At 32.3% G+C, this 19,373-nt stretch overlaps 2 protein-coding genes across 6 annotated transcripts; both read right to left on the bottom strand.

The window, feature by feature from the left end:
• Positions 1-1,486: 1,486 nt before the first annotated feature.
• LOC134685338 (uncharacterized) lies at positions 1,487-11,406 on the bottom strand. 5 transcript variants are annotated; one of them, XM_063545021.1, is made up of 2 exons: positions 11,154-11,406; positions 1,487-2,677 (listed from the first exon to the last, which is right to left on the bottom strand). In XM_063545021.1, the coding sequence occupies exon 2, from the start codon at positions 2,593-2,595 to the stop codon at positions 1,564-1,566; it is 1,032 nt and encodes a 343-aa protein (XP_063401091.1). In that variant the 5' UTR covers positions 2,596-2,677; positions 11,154-11,406; the 3' UTR covers positions 1,487-1,563. The 5 variants fall into 5 exon arrangements, with proteins under 5 accessions (XP_063401091.1, XP_063401093.1, XP_063401092.1 ...); XM_063545023.1 differs by having other exon boundaries at positions 11,296-11,400; XM_063545022.1 differs by having other exon boundaries at positions 11,039-11,156.
• Positions 4,389-7,075, bottom strand: LOC134683718 (uncharacterized). The gene is made up of 2 exons (XM_063543034.1): positions 6,276-7,075; positions 4,389-5,698 (listed from the first exon to the last, which is right to left on the bottom strand). Exon 2 carries the CDS (start codon positions 5,637-5,639, stop codon positions 4,611-4,613), a length of 1,029 nt encoding a protein of 342 aa, XP_063399104.1. The 5' UTR covers positions 5,640-5,698; positions 6,276-7,075; the 3' UTR covers positions 4,389-4,610.
• Positions 11,407-19,373: the final 7,967 nt, after the last annotated feature.

Genomic DNA, 19,373 nt, shown 5'->3' on the forward strand with positions numbered 1-19,373 from the left:
CTGGTTCGGTACTTATACATCCCGTCATTGTGCTGTGTCACATTTTTGTGTTCTTGTCTTCCGTTTGTGCTATATGCCTTTTTATATTTATATTGATTAAGATTAACACAATGTTGACTTCTTTTACACCATTTTTGACATTTTTACCTATTTTTATGTCCGTTAGTTTTGTTCGTACATCGTTGTCATACAAGTGAGATATTAAGCTAGTTGTAAAACCAGGTTTATTCCACCAATTTCTACATATGAAAATCTCTTTAAGTCAAGAATATTACAGTTGTTATCCATTCGTTTGATGTGACTGAGCTTTTGATTTTGCCATTTGATTAGGGACTGGTTTCCATTTTGAATTTTCGTCGGAGTTTGATATTTTTGTTGTTTTACTTTTTTATATGTAAACTATAAAATGTGTAGCCGTGAGTGTAGTGTATATTTTACAGCTATTGGTTTTTTGCTTGTGAGAGAGCTGTCTTCTGTTAGTTTTTATTATGACATTTGTTCTATATCTTTATATTTTAGTATATATCCACTAACGAACGTATACACTGATATCAAATATACTGTTCCCAGATCAACTTCATTTGATTTTTAGTGGATAGTTATACCACATCTCCTTATTTTTATAGTACTAACGCAAAACGTAGATCGTAAATTTCTTCGTTGTAGTTGGTTTGTTCATGTACGTCCAGTTGCAAATATTACATGCATATTTAGGACGAGAACACTGAAATTAACAATACTTACAATTCTGAGTGCGGGATTAGGATCGGAGAAATTAAGACTTCCACACGAAATGAGGGTATACTGGATAGGGACAGAAATTTTACCTTGCAACACTTTACCTAAGGACCCCTCAAAGAGTTATTGCAAGGGCAAATTCCTTTGTGAATTATGGACAAAAGTAAATTGACATATTAGAAAAACGCCAACGATACAGCATCCGAACATCACATCAAGCAACACAATATCTAAAGGCCAATATATTATGATTGACAGTATGATATGTAAAACCAACATGTATAAATCGCGTTTACTCTTTAACAGATTGTGATTGGGGGCTCAAAATCATGATTATTTAGTCCTTCAGTATTCTTTATATGCCTGTCGGAAGGCAGTAGCCTTTCAATCGGTGTTTGTTGTTGGTTTCAATATGACATATTGTGATTTTGTTTATTAATGAATCAGACAGTTTGGTTTCTCTTTTGAAACGTTTCAAATTAATAATGTTTGGGCTTTTACGGCAACAAGTTTTGCTCAATGCTGTAAGCTGTACTACGACATCCATAGATTCAGATATCTCTGTCTTTTGATCGCTGGTGAATAGCTGTAGCTGTCTCGTTGGTCATCATACCACATTACATATACCTTATTTTCATACTGTTAAAAACGATTTTGTTGTTTTGTTTGGGTTTTTTCAGACTTTCTGTATTCAGCCATCTTGTAGTTCAGCAAAATAAAATAAATAAAATAAAAATAAAACAAACAATATAACTAATAATTTCGTGATGTACAATGATAAGATGGTTAAGTACAAACAAAAAATATGAAAACACATGATACATGTTAACAAACTGTTGTGTATTGCCCTCTTTTCATTAGGAAAACCTTACTATCAAAATCAAACCGTGTTTCGAATGAGAAACATTCAACATTGCCCCTTGCAATTTTACGTCTTGAATAGAGCGTACCTAAAATTTTCTTGTTACAGTTGGAAGGTTTTTTCACTCTACTTTTTGTTTTTTGATGCAAAGCCCCGACTGTTCCTGAGGCGTCTATCGTTGTTACTTTGTTTTTTCTAGCTACGAACGCTAAATAATTATCCACCATTTCTCGGCCTATTGCTAAATTAGGATATATTTTCCAGGGAAATTTACGGTTTACGACAAAATAATCTTCTGCATACCCATATGATATATGGCTTTTCTTAAATGCTCTTTCAACTTCTTTTTCTCCACGTATATTCGTTATTTTGTGAACATTCAGTAATAAATCACTACGTTTACCAGAAAGAAGTATCGGGTTTCTATAAATAGTAGTATTGTTTACAACTCCTTCCAAAGTGGATAAAAATCCTCGATTGAATAGTATATCTGCATTTGCATAAGCGTACAGTTTGCTATTAACTAATTGTTGTGCCGTCAAAAACATATCTTTTAAAACTGGGGTTCCATTACATGATTTTAATCCAACACTAAGCGTTAAGTCCCATCCAATACTGCTAACATATTTCCTAAGTTTCGAGTTATCAGAGAAAAATATAAGTACTACTTTCGGTTTCATCTGTAACCAGTTATGTATGGTATTGTTGTAAATGTAAAACTTCTCCATGGTAGAATTGAAAGACGTGAAGAGTGTTAGGAAATGCTCTTCGGAATTAAACCGAGACTGGGTGGAATTATCTTGTATCATCAATGTCTCCACTTTCGAAATATTCAATGTTTGTTTGATAGAGAAATAGAAATGGCTGCGTTTTTGTCTCCCTAATATGGAGACGTGGTTCACATTGGTTGGGGCCACGTGCAACTGTGTTATCATCAGAACGAAAAGTGTTGGGTAGAACACACAAAAAAATCCGAACAGATTTTTCATTTTCATTTAACTGTTGCATTAGTCCCCTTTATTCTCTTTTTGATTTGGTATGTATGTATTTTATCAGTTGTTGTTCTTCGTGAAAAACCTGCAAAGAAAAAAAAAAGACATCCTCCAAGATCGAGTCAATTATACTTCAAAGGTCTGAAAATAAAAAAAAATGTTTGGAGTGAGTTGGTGGAATGAACTAGAATAGTCACAATCACCAACGTATAACATGTTCAATGATTTACTTCAAGACATTATTCTTCCATGTCATGCTTTATGCTCATTTTAACATGGGTAGGCATTATATTTACCGATATTTTACACTGAGCGTTAGTGAAGTATAAACTATGGTCAAATATAATGACTACTCATGTTTCCTCCCTGTGCACTGCATAACATTCTCACATTTAATAAGTTTAAAAACTAAAAACTGGTAAAATATATGTTTGTTTAATAAAATGAATATATTTAATTGAATAACAATGAAAATAAGGAGAATATAAACAGTAAATGTGGGCGCATGTGTAAAACATATTTTGTACTTATTAGAACATGGCTTTGTCTTTGTTTACAAAGCGCATTACGGACGTCATATTAGAATCGTCTTTTTAACTTATGTGATTTTTCGTTTTTAACTTATGACGGCTGACAAGTTGGATCTCGTTATTTTAGTATTATAGATAAGCCATGTCAACAGACTATCAAAAATACATTACTTCCTTGCGTTAAAACGTATTCCGGTCCAAATTCAACCCATAGAAAACCATACACACATACAGGACCATGCTTTAACCAACAGAAAACAAAACACACATCCAGGACCATGATTTAACCAACAGAAAACAAAACAAACATTTAGGACCATGATTTAACGAACAGAAAACAAAACACACATTCAGGACCTTGATTTAACCAACAGAGAACCAAACACACTTTCTGCACTAAACTTTCGTTAAGTACATGTATTATGTTAAATTAACATTCATGATTCATCGATTTAAAACAATTAACCAGTGTTATCTGCTTCTGGGATTTAAGAAATCAAACATCGTTTAAAATTATCATAACTAAATTGTCTCTTATATACATACTATTTAAGGCTAAAAGAAAATAACATGTGTGTTTCCTATATCTTTAAAAAATAAGGTAGGCAGTTATGGATTTTTATTTTATTTTACATTGAGTCTATGGGAGGGTCATTCTGTCGTTAACAGTACTTATTGAAAAATGACACAAAAAACTTTAGCGGGATAGGCTATTTTTGAGCTAAAAAATAGAGAGGGTACCGTAATAGGAAACGCACATCTGTGTTTTTTTTAGTTCTAATAGGAATCAGTGAACAAGTTCCAATTAAAATGGTTACAACTTTAACGCCTAGGCTATGTCGGCACAATACATATAATAACATAAAATTGAGAATGGAAATGGGTAATGTGTCAAAGCGACAATAACCCGACCATGGAGCAGACAACAGCATAGGCCATCAATGGGTCTTCAATGTAGCGAGAAACTCCCGCACCCGGAGGTGTCCTTCAGCTGGCCCCTAAACAAAGTATGTATATTAGTTCAGTGATAATGGACGTCATACTAAACTCCGAATTATACACAAGAAACTAAAATTCAAAATCATACCAGACTAACAAAGGCCAGAGACTCTTGACTTGGGACAGGCGCAAACATGCGGCGGGGTTAAACATGTTTGTGAAATCTCAACCCTACCCCTTTACCTCTAGCCAATGTAGAAAAACAAACGCACAACAATAGTTTACCTTACACGTTTATTGGTTTACATCACATGTTTAGATGACCATTGACACATCATTATATATACTTAAATATTAAAAGTAATAAAGTGCGCTCTCTTCTACCACCTGAGAAAATTACAGTTTACTTTGTTTAGATTAGCTGCCAATAAGTAGTATCGTAAAACTCAGAGGAGCAGCAGATTACCGTGGTCAGTTCAATTAGTCTGTACTCAATAACTTTTTGAATGTTCTTGTATAGTACAAACAAGAGAACATATCTACATAATATCAGCATACAGTTGTGAACATTCCACGTTTAATGAATGCAATTTCGTTATTCAGATTTCTTGTTTCCCATGGAGCACATTCAATATTTCCCCTAGAAATCATATGGCGGGAAAATTTGGATCCAATAATTTTCCTGTTACAATTGCCCATTTTAATTTTTATTCTGTGGTCAGTCTTTTGGTGTAGAGCACCGATTGTTGCTGATGAATCGATTACATTTATATTTCCATTTTTTCTGGCCATATAAACGATGTAATTATCCACCATTGATCGCCCTATCACTACGTCACTGACTATTTTCCATGGAAACTGACTATTTACAATGAAATAATCCTCTGCAAAACCATACGACATTGAACTTTGTATTATAAGGTTTTTGATCTCTTCATATCCGCTAATTCGCTCTGTATTTAATCTGTCAATGTGAAAGTCCATTCGTTTCCCACTAATTAATAAAGGATGATAATATAATTTATGAAACTTTGATAAATAATGTAAAGTATTTAGTAATCCACGATCAAATAAAATATCTGCATTAGCATATGCATAAAATTTGCTTTTAAACATTGATTTAATTTTTAGAAACATTTCTTTCAAAACGGGCGTCCCATTGCATGCTTTAAGTGGTATGCTTGAAGTGACATCCCATCCGATACTTTTAACATGTGACCGTAGTTTGTCGTCATCAGAGAAGAAGACCAGTTTTACATCATCGGGTTTCAGCAATTTCCAGTTATGTAAAGTGTTATTATAAACAACGAACTTCTCCATTTTGGGATCAAAGGTCGTGAACAACGTTAGAAAATGTTCGTTCGGATGTGTTTTGACCGATCTGTTTGATTTGGCAGCAACTTTTACTTCATTCTTTCGTAATTTTTTAATCTGAGTAGACTTTGAACACATATTATACGGACATCGGTATTTTGTTGCCCTTTTATATTCATATTGTACCAAAACAGTGACATGGTGCATCACGAATATCACAATGAAAACGAGGCATGGTAAAATTATACGAGTGTGATGTCTCATACTATTATTCAATTATATGTTATTAGTGAAAGCACCCATCAAACAGGCAAGTCAATATTCTGAAAAAGACAAAAGCTTACCGAATTAGCAATCATTATTTGTGTAATTTTTGTACAAAATCAAGTTTTCATGTGTTCATAAAAAACAACTGTTGGGTTTTGCTCATTGTTGAAGGCCGTTTGTTGACCTATAGTTGTTAATTTCTGTGTCGTTTTGTCTTTTGTGGAGTGAGGTCTCATATGAAATCATACCACATCTTCTTATTTTTGTATTATACTTTCTTTTTTCCCCCCAAAAAAAATCATTTCAGTCTTTGCCCTTTTGTGCAACAAATATATTTTTGTGTGTTGGTTTACTTTCTGTTCTTTTGTCTTATTTTCATTTTGAAGTGCTGTCAGTTTATTTTCGAATAATGGTTCTATGTCGTCCTCTGATACTTTTTACGTGTCAACCTTGCTTTGGTTGGAGATTTGTAGCTATAAATATATGCTTTTCTTTAAAAAAAATACTTTTGAATAAAAATCTAATTGTGAAGTTATTTTGACTTACATATATATATATATTTTTCTCGTTCATATGTCTTTGAAGTTTCATTTGCAAACACATTTAAATTAAGATTATTATATTACAACTTACTGTAAGTTGAGTTCTTCTGTACTTATCTGACCACCTTCCACTTCACCGAGCGTCCTTTGCGAGCTGTTGTTTATTGTTCACGAATGTGTCATGACTTCGCTGGACAATCATTTCAAGTATTTGATTGCCGATTAAATGATGATTTTATAATTGTCGAAATAAAGTCAAAAGTGATTATCATTTGTTATCTATTTTTATTGCCTCATGATTTTAATCAATCTATTAAAATAGGACAATTTTCAACAAAATATTTACTAGTACATCTAGTTTAAAATTTATAAAGCCATTTAATATTTGTATTTATGACCGTTCATTTTGGGTATTGTCACATATTTTCGTAAAAGTTTGTTCTTCATATGTTACAGAGTCCGATCGGAGAGGCTAAATCAAAAAGGTATATTAGGAAGAACCTTTTTCAGTAGTAATTTCACTAGCAAATTATATTTTGACAAGTTAATTGTATGACCTAACCGGCAAAATGCTCTAACTTTACGTCCATTATCACTGTACTATTATGCATATTTTTAGGGGCCAGCTAAAGGACACCTACGGGTGCCGGAATTCTCGCTACATTGAAGACCCATAGGTTGCCTTCGGCTGTTGTCTGCTCTATGGTCGGGTGGTTGTCGCTTTGACATATTCACCATTTCCTTTCTCAATTTTATAACTTGTTGGGGTTTTTTTATGGCAAAAAAGTAATCCGTCCGTCTACTATTCAAGATCTTTTGAGACATTCTTTTAACTTGTCGCCGTCCTTGTCTAAAGATTGGACATTTGCTATTGGACGTAAACAAGAGCTTTTTTCTGACATACTCATGAAAAGAAATTTTTAAAATACGCCCATGAAAAAGCAACCCAATAGCTGACAAACCTCAAAAGATATAAAGAGGCTAACATACACGAGGGTGTGGATAGGGGCTCAAAGAATAGATAAATATGGAAGAAAATATGAATAGAGAACACCGAGGTGCTTCAATAATGGGCAAAAACTATAAAGAATCGAAAAAATGGCCTAAAACATAAAGAAAACAGCAATGCAGGACCACCATACAGATCCTCAAACACAGCCATGGAGAAGCATTCTATTTCAAAAAAATCATTTTCTTCTCTATTAGAAAAGTCTTTCCAAGTTTACTATATCTAGTTTCTACTTTACAAGGTATCAAATCTTCACTAACCCGCATCTGAAGATACCGAAAATACTAGTGCTAGCTTAATGTTTTACATTGTATGCTAGTTAAAAAAAAACGAATAAATCTACACTCTTTTTAAGGATTCTACAAAATTTCTCAGACATGGTTGTTCTAGATTTTAGAGCTTCGATTTTCTGTATGGCGAAATAAATCACCTGTGAAAAATGAGTAAAAACTTACTTTTTATGCCATAGTCCGTAGTAAATTGAATAAATAAATGAAGATGAAATAATCCATAAATTTCGCCTTAGGTGTAAATCAATCGCGACATTCTCATACTTTCCTCTGATATGACATTTAAATTAAGTTTATAGGTCGAATTAAAATAACATCTTAAAACTTACAAGTATTTAGATAATGAAATATGTAAACATGGTACAGCTAAAGCATTTCGAAAATGTGACGTGCACTTGAACACATTTATTGCGCTCGAGGCATTTTATGTATCAGCATTTTTTTTTATTAGCAGTAGCTTATTTAATGAGAAAAACATAAAAACGATACCCGTCTAACCAAAAATTGTTGAAGAAAAGTGAAGAAAAAGGAATGTTATGTGGATCCATTTATATATTGTTCTGTGGTTATGAATAGGTATACGTTTACCTTAATTAATCGTCTTTTATTCCAATCGCAATGCTGCTTTTCAAGAGTTACCAAATGGATAACAAAATATTCATTTTTATTAATTTTCAATCAAAATTGTAAATCAGTTGGTAAGTACAAATAATAATCCCAAATATGATATACATGTACATGTAGCTTGTAGATAATAATTTAAATTAGTGTACATGTAAAGTACATTTTTTTTGTTATCACTTACTATAGGAAAAATTGCCACAATATCTGGTCTTACTTACTCTGATCCCTTCCAGTTCAAAGTGGCATGTTATACCTTATTTCCATTTAAAAGTTTTTCATGCTGCTAAGTTATCACTTCGAAAATAAAAGAATTTGTATCGACAAAGATTAAGTCGGTAAGGAGAACATAATCCGTTCACGTTTTAGCTATTGTATTTGTTTGATCACACGAACCATTATATTCATTGGCTGTCATTGGAAAACACTTTCAAATTCAATTCAATGTTTTCTTTAAGTTTCATCTCTCAAAAATATATTATACTCATTACATTAAATGCAAAATAAAGATATAAACTAGAGAGGCATTCTGCAAAATGGCAATCTTGTTGCATTCATGTTTTAGGACGTCTTAGATTTTATAACAGTTGAATGTTAAATTTTCACGGAATTCAGCCAAGGACTGATTTTTGTTTATTTTCGTTTTCAAAATTTAAGAGTGTTGCCCTACAAGCTCATGTTAGTATCTAGTATCGTCCAGTTCCTCTAAAATCCCTATTATATTAGTCTAAGAAATAAATGTAGCAGTAATTTATTCCAGTTAAAGGAGACACTTTTAGTGAGCAAAGCATTAAAAAAGCTGACGCAGTACATAAAAAAAGTGATAGAATAATATTATAAAAGTCAAACAACATTTAAACGAATCAGTAAGCCAGACAGGATTTATAGACTGCAATAGTTTGATTGAGTTGTAGCCTTTGTTAGTCTTGTGCGTCTTTAATTTTGATTCATTAATATGGTATATGCTGCTTATTAAACTAAAAATAAACCAATTATCAGCTTTGAATTTTTAACTTGACACGCCACATGCTGTGATGCCTTTAATAGTTAATATGATTATGAATAAAAGAAAATGGTCTTGGTGAATCATCAATATAAAAAGGAAGTTCATTTCGAGTTTATACAATGTAACTTCATTTACTAATCTCTGTCTGTCGAGATCATTTGTAATATTTTATGAGCGTCACAGTGTGAAGTCTTTCATCTTCACTCGTCCAATTCAAATTAAATGGAAGTCTTCTTAAAAGGAAAGTGTATAAACTACATTTAGAAGATATGTTTAAATTCAGATCGGGATGACATTTATAATAATGACAAAACCAAACTTGAGGGTTTACCAGCCAACGAAACAAATCGAAAACAGCTGTCATATTCTTGACTATTTTGCAACTCCTTTTGTATTGATACTGTATATTCTAATTTACAACACAAGTCATACTTATAAGTTGACATATATTCCGATTCAAACATCTTCTCGGTGCTTGTAAATTGATATGTAAATTAGAATAAATTTAAGGCTTATATTCCATTAACGTAAAAATATTTTAAAAAAAAACCAACATTAAAAACGACTCTTTATATGAATACATGGAGTAATAAAACTTGAAGCGATAAATGGACAAATCGTTAATCGTTCACTTTAGTGTCCTCACTCGCATCATTCAGTGTTCTCACTCTCATCATTCAGTACGGTACATTTTCACTGACATATTTTCGCAGCCATCATTTTGTTAGTTATTTGGTTTTTTTACATACACAAAAAGACAATAAATCTTATATCAAAGGGTAAAAATCACTAATTAAATAAAACACAGTTATAAATGAACTAAATAATTAATACTGCAATTGACCTAATACTTTGACATCGAGGATCCCGGTCAAGATCTATGACGGTCAATCGATATATGTGTGATAAAGAAGATGCTTTTACATATTACATATAATTGTTAGCAGTCTGTTATTCGTTTGATTTTGTACATTATTTCCACAATCACTTCGTTAAAATCTTTTAAAAATAACTGTACGGTGTCTTGCAATTTTTCATAAATACAAAACATATAAAGGTACTAGATACTATCTAGACCATTTTTTTTTTATAATAGTCATTACATGATTTTATAAAATTTTCTTAAAAATGTTTACAGACCTCGTTTTATGAGGAAGCCGTAGTTCCAATGTAGTATTGAACACTTCAAGACGAGTTATGTAAAACACGGGAAATCATAGAATACAAACGGAGCAAAAGATATTGTAACCGAAGACTAACTTGTAAGATGCAGACTTGAACCGAAATTCCCACAGCATACCCGGGATTAAAAAAAGACTAATAAAAAAAGTGCATAACAGTGGCGGATCCAGCCATTTGAAAAAAGGGGGGTCCAACTATATGTCCCAATTCAAATGTATTGATCGTCCAACAAAAAGGGGGTACCAACCCCCTGAACCCTTCCCCTGGATCCGCCACTGCATATGCTTTTGATTTCTTGTGTTACTTTACTTTAACATGGGTGCCATTATTCAAGTAGCACCCTTATCAAGTGCGTTTATTACAATGACCGATTAAACAAGACATCATTTAAACAAATATTTACAATTGTAGATGCTTTAGGGACGACCTCAAAAGTTCAATATAGGATGGAAAACTTAATTCATATAGTTTTGTCACTGACCCCCTCACCCTCTCTTAACTTAATTTAGGAAAAAATTGACCAATATGGATAGATATAAAATCGATTTTGGACAAACAAAACTTGCAGCAATATTTTTCCACACCCCAAACTATTTGATTTAAGTTTTTTCATCCTACATTGATCTTTTTCATTCCTTATTAATCCACGTTTTATAATTCTCTAAATTCACATGTATTAAAAATATTATTAAAATTAGATTTAACAATAAAAGAAATAGGTGTTATTATTTGGCATAAGAACAAACCTGATAATACGATATAAATGTTCCTGGACACTCTCAGTGGATACTATAGGAAAACATATATAAAGCTTCTGGCTAGAGACGAATTAAAATACAAAAGAGTAAGCTTACGACCTACCTGTTGGATGTACATGTATTGTCACAATAGCGGTATTACTAATACACAATAGCCAATCCTTTTAATACATTAGTCCCGTCTGACCATTTTAAAATTTAGTCTGATTATATCAAAAATGGTAATCAAAGTAGTATGTACAAACCTCCACGAAACTCGATGATATCAAGGATTTATATAGTAAGTACCTTACTAAGTACCTTACTATACAAACCCTTGGTATTATATATTAGTCAATTAATAAGAAATCCTCTTGTTTAATAAATAAAAAGAGAATGTTACTATGGTAACCAGGTAAAACCAAATAATATCTCTCTCACAGTAAATCAATTATTTATTGTATTGTATAACGTATTATTAAATACAAACTTAATTATGTATATGTATATACAAGGTGGTAATATGCTGACCGTACGCAATAATTGGCTTTGTTAGATACATGTAGTGTATTCTGTATTGCTATTTGTTTTCAGGTAACTGTGATTCCATAAACATAAAACAAAATAATGTATTCAGACAGTTACGACCACGCTAATTTAGTGATTTAAAAAGATTTTTCATATAAGGGTAATTTATCACGATAATTGCTTATTTATGAACATTTAAACCTTAATAATAGTTTACCGATAGTTAAAACAGCTTTAAGATAGATATATGTAAATGTCTATATAAAATAAAATAAGAATAAGAAAATTCTAAGCCTAAACTTAACTAATTTCAGAGGATATTTTTCATTGTGCCACTTATGCGCTTTTGTGCCACCTGATCAACATCAATATAGAGACGAAAGGTACATAACAAAAAGTCGGATTAGGTGTATTTTAAGTTCTTGACAAGTAGCTATTTACAAGTAAATACCATATCCTGCATTAAAGCTTGACAGATAAGGTCCTTGACAGGACACTTTGGAACTCGAAGTGCTTCCTTAATTTGTAGCACATTTATAACTTTCAGATATACTACAAAACGTCATTGGAAATTGCAACCTTCTTGTCATGGGTAGTGTTTTCACATGCTCTAACAGATACTCAAAACTAAAGTTTTTATTCTATAAAGTGATGTTTTGGTCACTACGGTTTTTTTTTTATGACAATGCGTGTGCTATGCCCGTGTCTGTTGTGACGTTTTTAATTGCAATGAGTGTAATCTATGTATTATTGGTAAATTATCAAATATCTACCACACGTTACTTTGAACTTTTACTAAACTCTTCCATAGATACAAAGATTTGGTCTGAAACTTTGGGTGTTACTGCATGTACTACTTGTAGAAAAAGGATTACAAATGGAAGATCTCATCCTAATTATTATTTACGATGATGTTGATAATCGAGCACGGAATTTAAGATACGATCCTTTGACTGAACGTCTACAAGTTTATCAATTCAACATGATTGCAATTAATTTTATGTAGTATACATATTGATTTTGTTGTCGGTAATTAAAATCCTGCTAAAAATTATTGTGATCTGTCGATAGCTATATGTTGGCGTTGCATAGAGTCATGTTTTCCCTGACTGCTAGTGACGTCTTTTAACACTAAACGCATTGGATGCTGGATGTGTAATGATTGATTATTATCATAGTTTAGTCTGATTTTTCTTTATTTTTCTAAGTCATTATTTGCTTTGAAATAGCTGTCTGCAACTGCAAGTACTTTTAAATTTGTTCTTTGTGTCTGTTTTGTTGTCGTTAGGGATGAGGGATGGATAGTTCCCTGTCACGTCCGTTTTTTTTATCTACATGTTTTCTGCTTTGTATTGATCTGATTAGTTAAGCCTATTTCAACTAATTCTTATAGTTTGTTCTTTTGTTGTGCTTTTACACCACTGTCTTATGTTACATGAAGGTTAGGGAGTGCAGAGTGCTCACAAACATTTTCAAATCCGCCAAATTCTTTATGTGCCTGTCCTAAGGCAGGATCCTGCAGTTCTAGTTGTCCGTCAGTTTTGTTTATCGCATATTGATTCTTTATACATTAGGCCGTTAGTTTTCTCAATTAAATTGTTTCATATTTTTTAGGTTGGGACATTTTAAAGCCGACTATAGGAAATGGAGTTTTCTTATTCTTGAAGGCCTTGCAAAAGTTGACCATAGTTGCTTACACTCACTTGATTTGAACTTTTGCTTATAGTTGTTTCAATGGCAATAATTCCACATCTTCTTATTTTGATACTTTATAAATTTCATGCATTGCAGTATCTAAGCGATTTTCTTGATTGACCTTTACCAGGAACGACAATGGGCACACATTAAAAAATGTATTGTAATTCTAAAATTTATTGTTGAAAATTACATTTAATTCTGTAATTTATTTTTTTCTAGATTCTTTTTAAGTTAGAGCTAAATCTATACTTATACTATCTACAAAATATTTATCCAATATATGAATAAAACTATTTCCATAATAAACATACACATGTACACATCACTTTTAGTAATGCAATACTTTAAAAAAACACATTGACTATTGCATAATTTATTGTCATGTCTCAATTGTTCAATTTCAACGTGTTTTATTCGGCCATAAATCGGTTAAGTGTATTATAAGTCGTTGAAAAGCAGCTGTTTACAAATAAATACCATCTCATAAATTAAAGCTTGACAGATGAGGTCACTGACAGGAAACTTAGAAACTGTACGTGCTATTAACTTTTAGCACATTCATAACTTTAAACATTACAAACAAAACGCACTTTGACCTATAATGGTTTACTTTTATAAGTTGTGACTTCGATGGAGAGTTCTCTCATTGGCATTCATACCATCTCTTCTTATATCTATGTTATGTCTAATACGGTATTTATATATCCCAACTCGTTTACTATGCTTGTGTCTGTAGTTTTGTAGATTTAAATGAGCATAACCTATGTATTTATGACCTACTTGACTTAATCCACTTCATTAAAAGGGGGACATAGGACTTTAGTTTCTCTCCATTCCTTCCTGTCAATGGCTGTTCGTTTTGTTTCTTTCCAGGTCATCCATTTTGCTGTGCCAGGTGTTTTTTTTTTACTCCTCCTTTTGCGATGTCCTTGGAGGTTCCATTCAAGGACTCGCTTGGTGATGTTTGTGTCTATTTTTTTTTAGGGTATGCCCGATGCAATTACACTTTCTTGTTCTTATTATCTGAGTTGTTGACTGCATGTCGTTTGGTTCTTCTCCATAAGTCATTGTTGGATATTTTGTTTGGCCATCTGATGTTGGGGATGTTTCATAAACATTTATTGACAAAAGTTTGGATTGATTTGATAGATGCAGCTGTTTCTTTCTAGGATTCTGATCAGTATAAGAGTACAGATTTGGCATTCGTGGTAAATATCCTTAACTTTGTACTTCTTCTTAAAGCAGTACTCATCCAAACAGGTTTAATCATGGAAAATACCTGTTGTGCTTTCTTTTTTCTCGCCGATATGTCTTCGTCTGTGCCTCCTGATGTACAGACAATACGCCCAAATTAAGTGAATTGTTGTACACCTTCAACAGTAGAGTCGTCGATATTAAGATAATCTTGCTGGTTTGTATTTAACCTCATTAATTTAGTTTTCTGTGCGTTGATGTAATGACCTGTTTGTTTTGCTACTGTTTCAAGACTTTTGGTCTGATGTTGTACATATCAGAAGCAATAGGGTAGTGTTCAAATGTCATCAGCAAATTCTAGGTCTTCAAGACATGTTGTAAGAATCCACCCAATGCGCGGATCTTTGTAGGCTGATATACCAACCCAGTCAACTAATATTAGTTTTAATAGACATGTTCACCATAAGCCGATACCGAAACCGAAACCGATACAGAAACCAAAAATCGTAGTGAGGTAAATGATAAAAGCGGGACGAAAGGTACCAGATGGACAGTCAAACTCATAAATCGAAAATAAACTGACATCGCCATGGCGAAAAATGAAAAGGACAAACAGACATAACATGTCACAACATAGAAAACTAAAGCAAAAATATTAGGAACCCCACCAAACTAGGGGTAAATGTTTATAATGTTTACATAATTCAACCCTGTTACTCCATTTTATTGTGTGAAATTTGAATACACTAGATGGCGTATTACTTCAATTCAACAATTTACATGAATCTATCAAAACAGCGAACTGAAATACAACGAGTATAAAATATTAACTGAACTAACGCAAGTTATAAATAATTAGGATTTAGATATAAATTTAAAAAAAACAACATAAAAATTAAAAGAATAAAACAGAGGACTAAAGGAGCGGTACGTATAAGCTAGTAAAATAAACTTAAATGGTTTTGATTTAGGTAAGATGTTACCCTACATTTGAACAAATGGTGCTGATATTTGGTGTTAGAAAAACTTTAGTTCACAAAGCCATTCATCAAATCTTTCATCAAGCATTCATATATTAAATGATAACATGGCCTTCAGCTAAAGGAGAATTGGCCAGAATTGGGATAGGTATTTGGATATATTGATGGCTCCCTCCAAAGAATAAATCGACCAACTATAACAGCATAACAGGCATTATTTTATAGTAGACATTGTCATACATACTGTATTCCTACGCAAGTCAAAGACAAAGGAAAGAAAATAACATACATCATATCTGGTTTCCTATGTCATAACAATGACGCAATGACTGACACATTGATGGATGCAATCGGTGCACACAAGATATTTTCGTTTCCCCATGATTGTTATTTACTCTCCGATACCATATATCCATCTGAACATCATATTGCAACAGCATATACTAAAAGGCAGCTACACAATTAAAATGCAAAAATCCGCGATCAACACAAATGTTCAATGAAATGATTCGTGCAAGAAGAGTAGAACATTTCATCAGACGAATGAAAATTTATAAAATATTAGGTTCTCCTTATAAACATGGTCGGAACGATATTGTACCTATTGTAGAATTATGTGTAGCTGTTTCCCTACGGCTACACCTGCTTCATAATTTATATACATCATAAATGATTTGCATCAACATCTAAAGTTGTATAATCCTTACATTACTGTATTAAAAAATGGTTAAAAAGTTTTCTTTTTTGATACATTCATGTGCATTGATGAATTGAAGTACACAGTTTTTCAAATGTACCATGATTATAATTATATACTCCCAGACCCGCGTCTCGTCTTCATAAGACTCACCAGCGACGCTCAGATTAAAATAGTAAGAAAGGCAAACAACTATAAAGTTGAAGAGCATTGATGACCAAAAATTCCAAAAAGTTATACCAGATAAAAGTAAACTATGCGTGGATTAAGAAAATCCTTAGTATTACGAATAATTCATTCATTTGAAGTAAAACTCCATCTAGTGTATTCAAAGCTCAACCAATACCATTGAGTAAATTAACATTATAAACATTTATAATCTTCCTCACTACTATTTTTGGTTTTGGTTTCGGTATCGGTAGCGGTTTCGGTTTCGGTTTCGGTATCGGCTTATGGTGAACATGTCTAATAGAAAATAATTAAATCAGGAATTTCGTTACCATACATTACTTAAAACCTTTACTAAATTCCTCTATTAACACAAAGATTTGGTTTTCAAGTTTGTCTATTTGAACCTGTAGAAAACTTATTTCAAACGGCATAGCACATCCTGAATTTTTCGACAATGTTGTTAACTGAGCACAGAAATTCAGACACGAGCTGGGTAAACTAATCAATCCTTTAAATAAACTTATTCCAAAGGATGTAATCTTTCAATTTTGTATTTTTGGTATAAATATTGATTTTGTTATCATTAAATTAATTTCACTTAAACATTATTATTATACTAAAATCTGTCGACACCTATATTTCGATATTGCACAAGGTCATGTTTTTCTTGACTGTTAACGACGTCTTTACACCAGATCAATTCGATGTTGGATGTGTACTGATCGATTTTTCTTTCAGATCTGTACTAGATGTCTTTTGTGTTGTTAGAGATAATGGATTATTAAACACACTGCAACGTCCGGTCTGTACTTTTTGTTTGATGTTTTCTGCGTTTTGTCAATGTGACGAGTTAAGCTTTTTTCAACTGATATTTTCAGCTTGTTCATATATATATATATGCTGTGCAGTTACACCACTGTCCAAGATTGAGGGTGATGGGTGGAAGTAGCTCTCAAACACATGTTTAACTCGGCAACATTATTCAAATGCCTTTCCCTAGTCAGTTTTCTACAGTTTAGTGGTTGTCGTTGTCTGTCATATTTGTTTTTTGTATATTGTTATGTTATAAATTATGAAATTAATTTTCGACTATACGATATGTTTTTTTTCCTTTGTGAAGGCCTTGCGATAATTGCATATAATTGATAACACCCACTTGATATGAACGTTGGCAGATAGTTGTCTTAGCGGCAATCATATCACATTTCCTTATTTATTCACTTCACAAGTTGCATGTGTCCATAGTGATTTGCTGGATTTACATTTACCATGGACGTTAATGTGTCAAATGAAACAAGAACATATTATGTTGCAATTTAAAGATTGATTAGGGCAAGATTTTATCTCTATATTTCATTTTTTCAAGAACTATTTTTTTTTATAAAGTTAGAGGTCAATTCTATACTAAATTACATCAACCAAATAATAATCAACTGCTGGAATAAAACTATTTCCCAAGATATAAATACGGAACTGCACAGCGCTTTTAGTAATGCAGTGTTTAACAATAACCTTCACGATTGCATAATTTGTTGTCATTTCAAAATTGTTCAATTTCCAAGCGTTTTATTAAGACTTAAACATGCTTTATCGAGTTTAAGTTCTTGCAAAGTAGCTGTTTCAAGTAAATATTATATCATAAATTAAAGCTTGACAGATGAGGTCATTGACATGATAATTTGAAATTGTTCTTACCTCCTAACTTTTATGACATTTATAACTTTCAATTACACTACAAAAAGTCATGACAAATTATCACCGTATTATCAATGGTAGTGTTTTCAAATTTATTGCAGAGACCCGACAATAACATTTTGTTCTCGTTCGCCATTCGTTTGAAGTTTTTGTGCTTTTGATTTCCTCCCGGAATTCTGTATTCGTAATTTTACTTTTCGATACGTCCGTGTCTTTTGTGACGTTTTGGATTTCATTTAGAGTAATAAACTATTTGCTATTGATAAATGATTAAGTAAGGGATTTTATTACCCGTCATTTTTTTATTACCAGTAATTTCTTAACATCTTTACTATTAAATTCTTCCATAGATACAAAGATGTGGTTTGTAAGTTGACTGCACTTTATTTTATATAGCACATCCGAAATTTTACGGTGATGTTGTTAACTGAGCCCGGGAATTCAGAAAAGATCCGTGTAAACTTTTCAATCCTTTAAAAAAACTTATTCTAAAAGTATATACATTCAGCATTGTCATTTAAAGAATATTTAAAATATTGATTTCATTGGTTTATTTAGTTATCAAAGGTACCAGGCTCGTAACTTATACTCCAGACGCGCGTTTCGTCTACATAAGACTCATTAGTGACGCTCAGATAAAAATGAATATAAAGCCAAACACGGAAACAAATCAAGATCATTGAGAACCCAAAACTAAAAAAAAAGTTGTGCCCAATACGGCTAAGGTAATTTATGCCTGGGATAATAAAATCTAATTTATTTAAAAAATAATCATACTTTTGTAAACATTAAATTAATAAAGATGACCATATAATTGATATTCATGTCAACACCGAAGTGCTGACTACCATGACTTCTGAACTGGTGCTGTCCTCGGGGACGAAACGTCCAGCAGTAGTGGTATCGACCCAGTGGTGAAAATAGTGATCAAATGTACCAGGCTTATAACTTTTTATGCCAGACGTGCGTTTCGTCTACATAATACTCATCCGTGACTTTCAGATCACAGATCAAATGATTATAAAGCCAAACAAGTACAAAGTCGAAGAGCATAGAGAACCAAAATTCCAAAAAGTTGCGCTAAATACGGGTAAGGTAATCTATACATGAGATAGGAAAATCCTTCGTATTTAGAAAAAATCATACTTTTGTAAACAAGAAATTTATAAAAATGATGATTGTTTTTATCAGTAGATCAAAATTACATTGAAAACTATTGTTAAATACCGTCGATACCCTTTTTTGTCAATTGCACAAAGCCTATTAACCTTAATATAAGTTATATGGTTCGCTACTGACCCTCTACGTATTCATAGAGTGTTAGTAAAATCCATAGGGGGTAAGGCCTGTTATGCGGAATCATTCGATATATATAGAACAA

Source organism: Mytilus trossulus, chromosome 9, assembly GCF_036588685.1.
Source record: "Mytilus trossulus isolate FHL-02 chromosome 9, PNRI_Mtr1.1.1.hap1, whole genome shotgun sequence".
Taxonomy (NCBI): domain Eukaryota; kingdom Metazoa; phylum Mollusca; class Bivalvia; order Mytilida; family Mytilidae; genus Mytilus; species Mytilus trossulus.

Coding starts and splice junctions, on each gene's coding strand:
- LOC134685338 (XM_063545021.1), bottom strand. CDS start 2,595: ATGAAAATGAAAAATCTGTTCGGATTTTTTTGTGTGTTCTACCCAACA.
- LOC134683718 (XM_063543034.1), bottom strand. CDS start 5,639: ATGAGACATCACACTCGTATAATTTTACCATGCCTCGTTTTCATTGTG.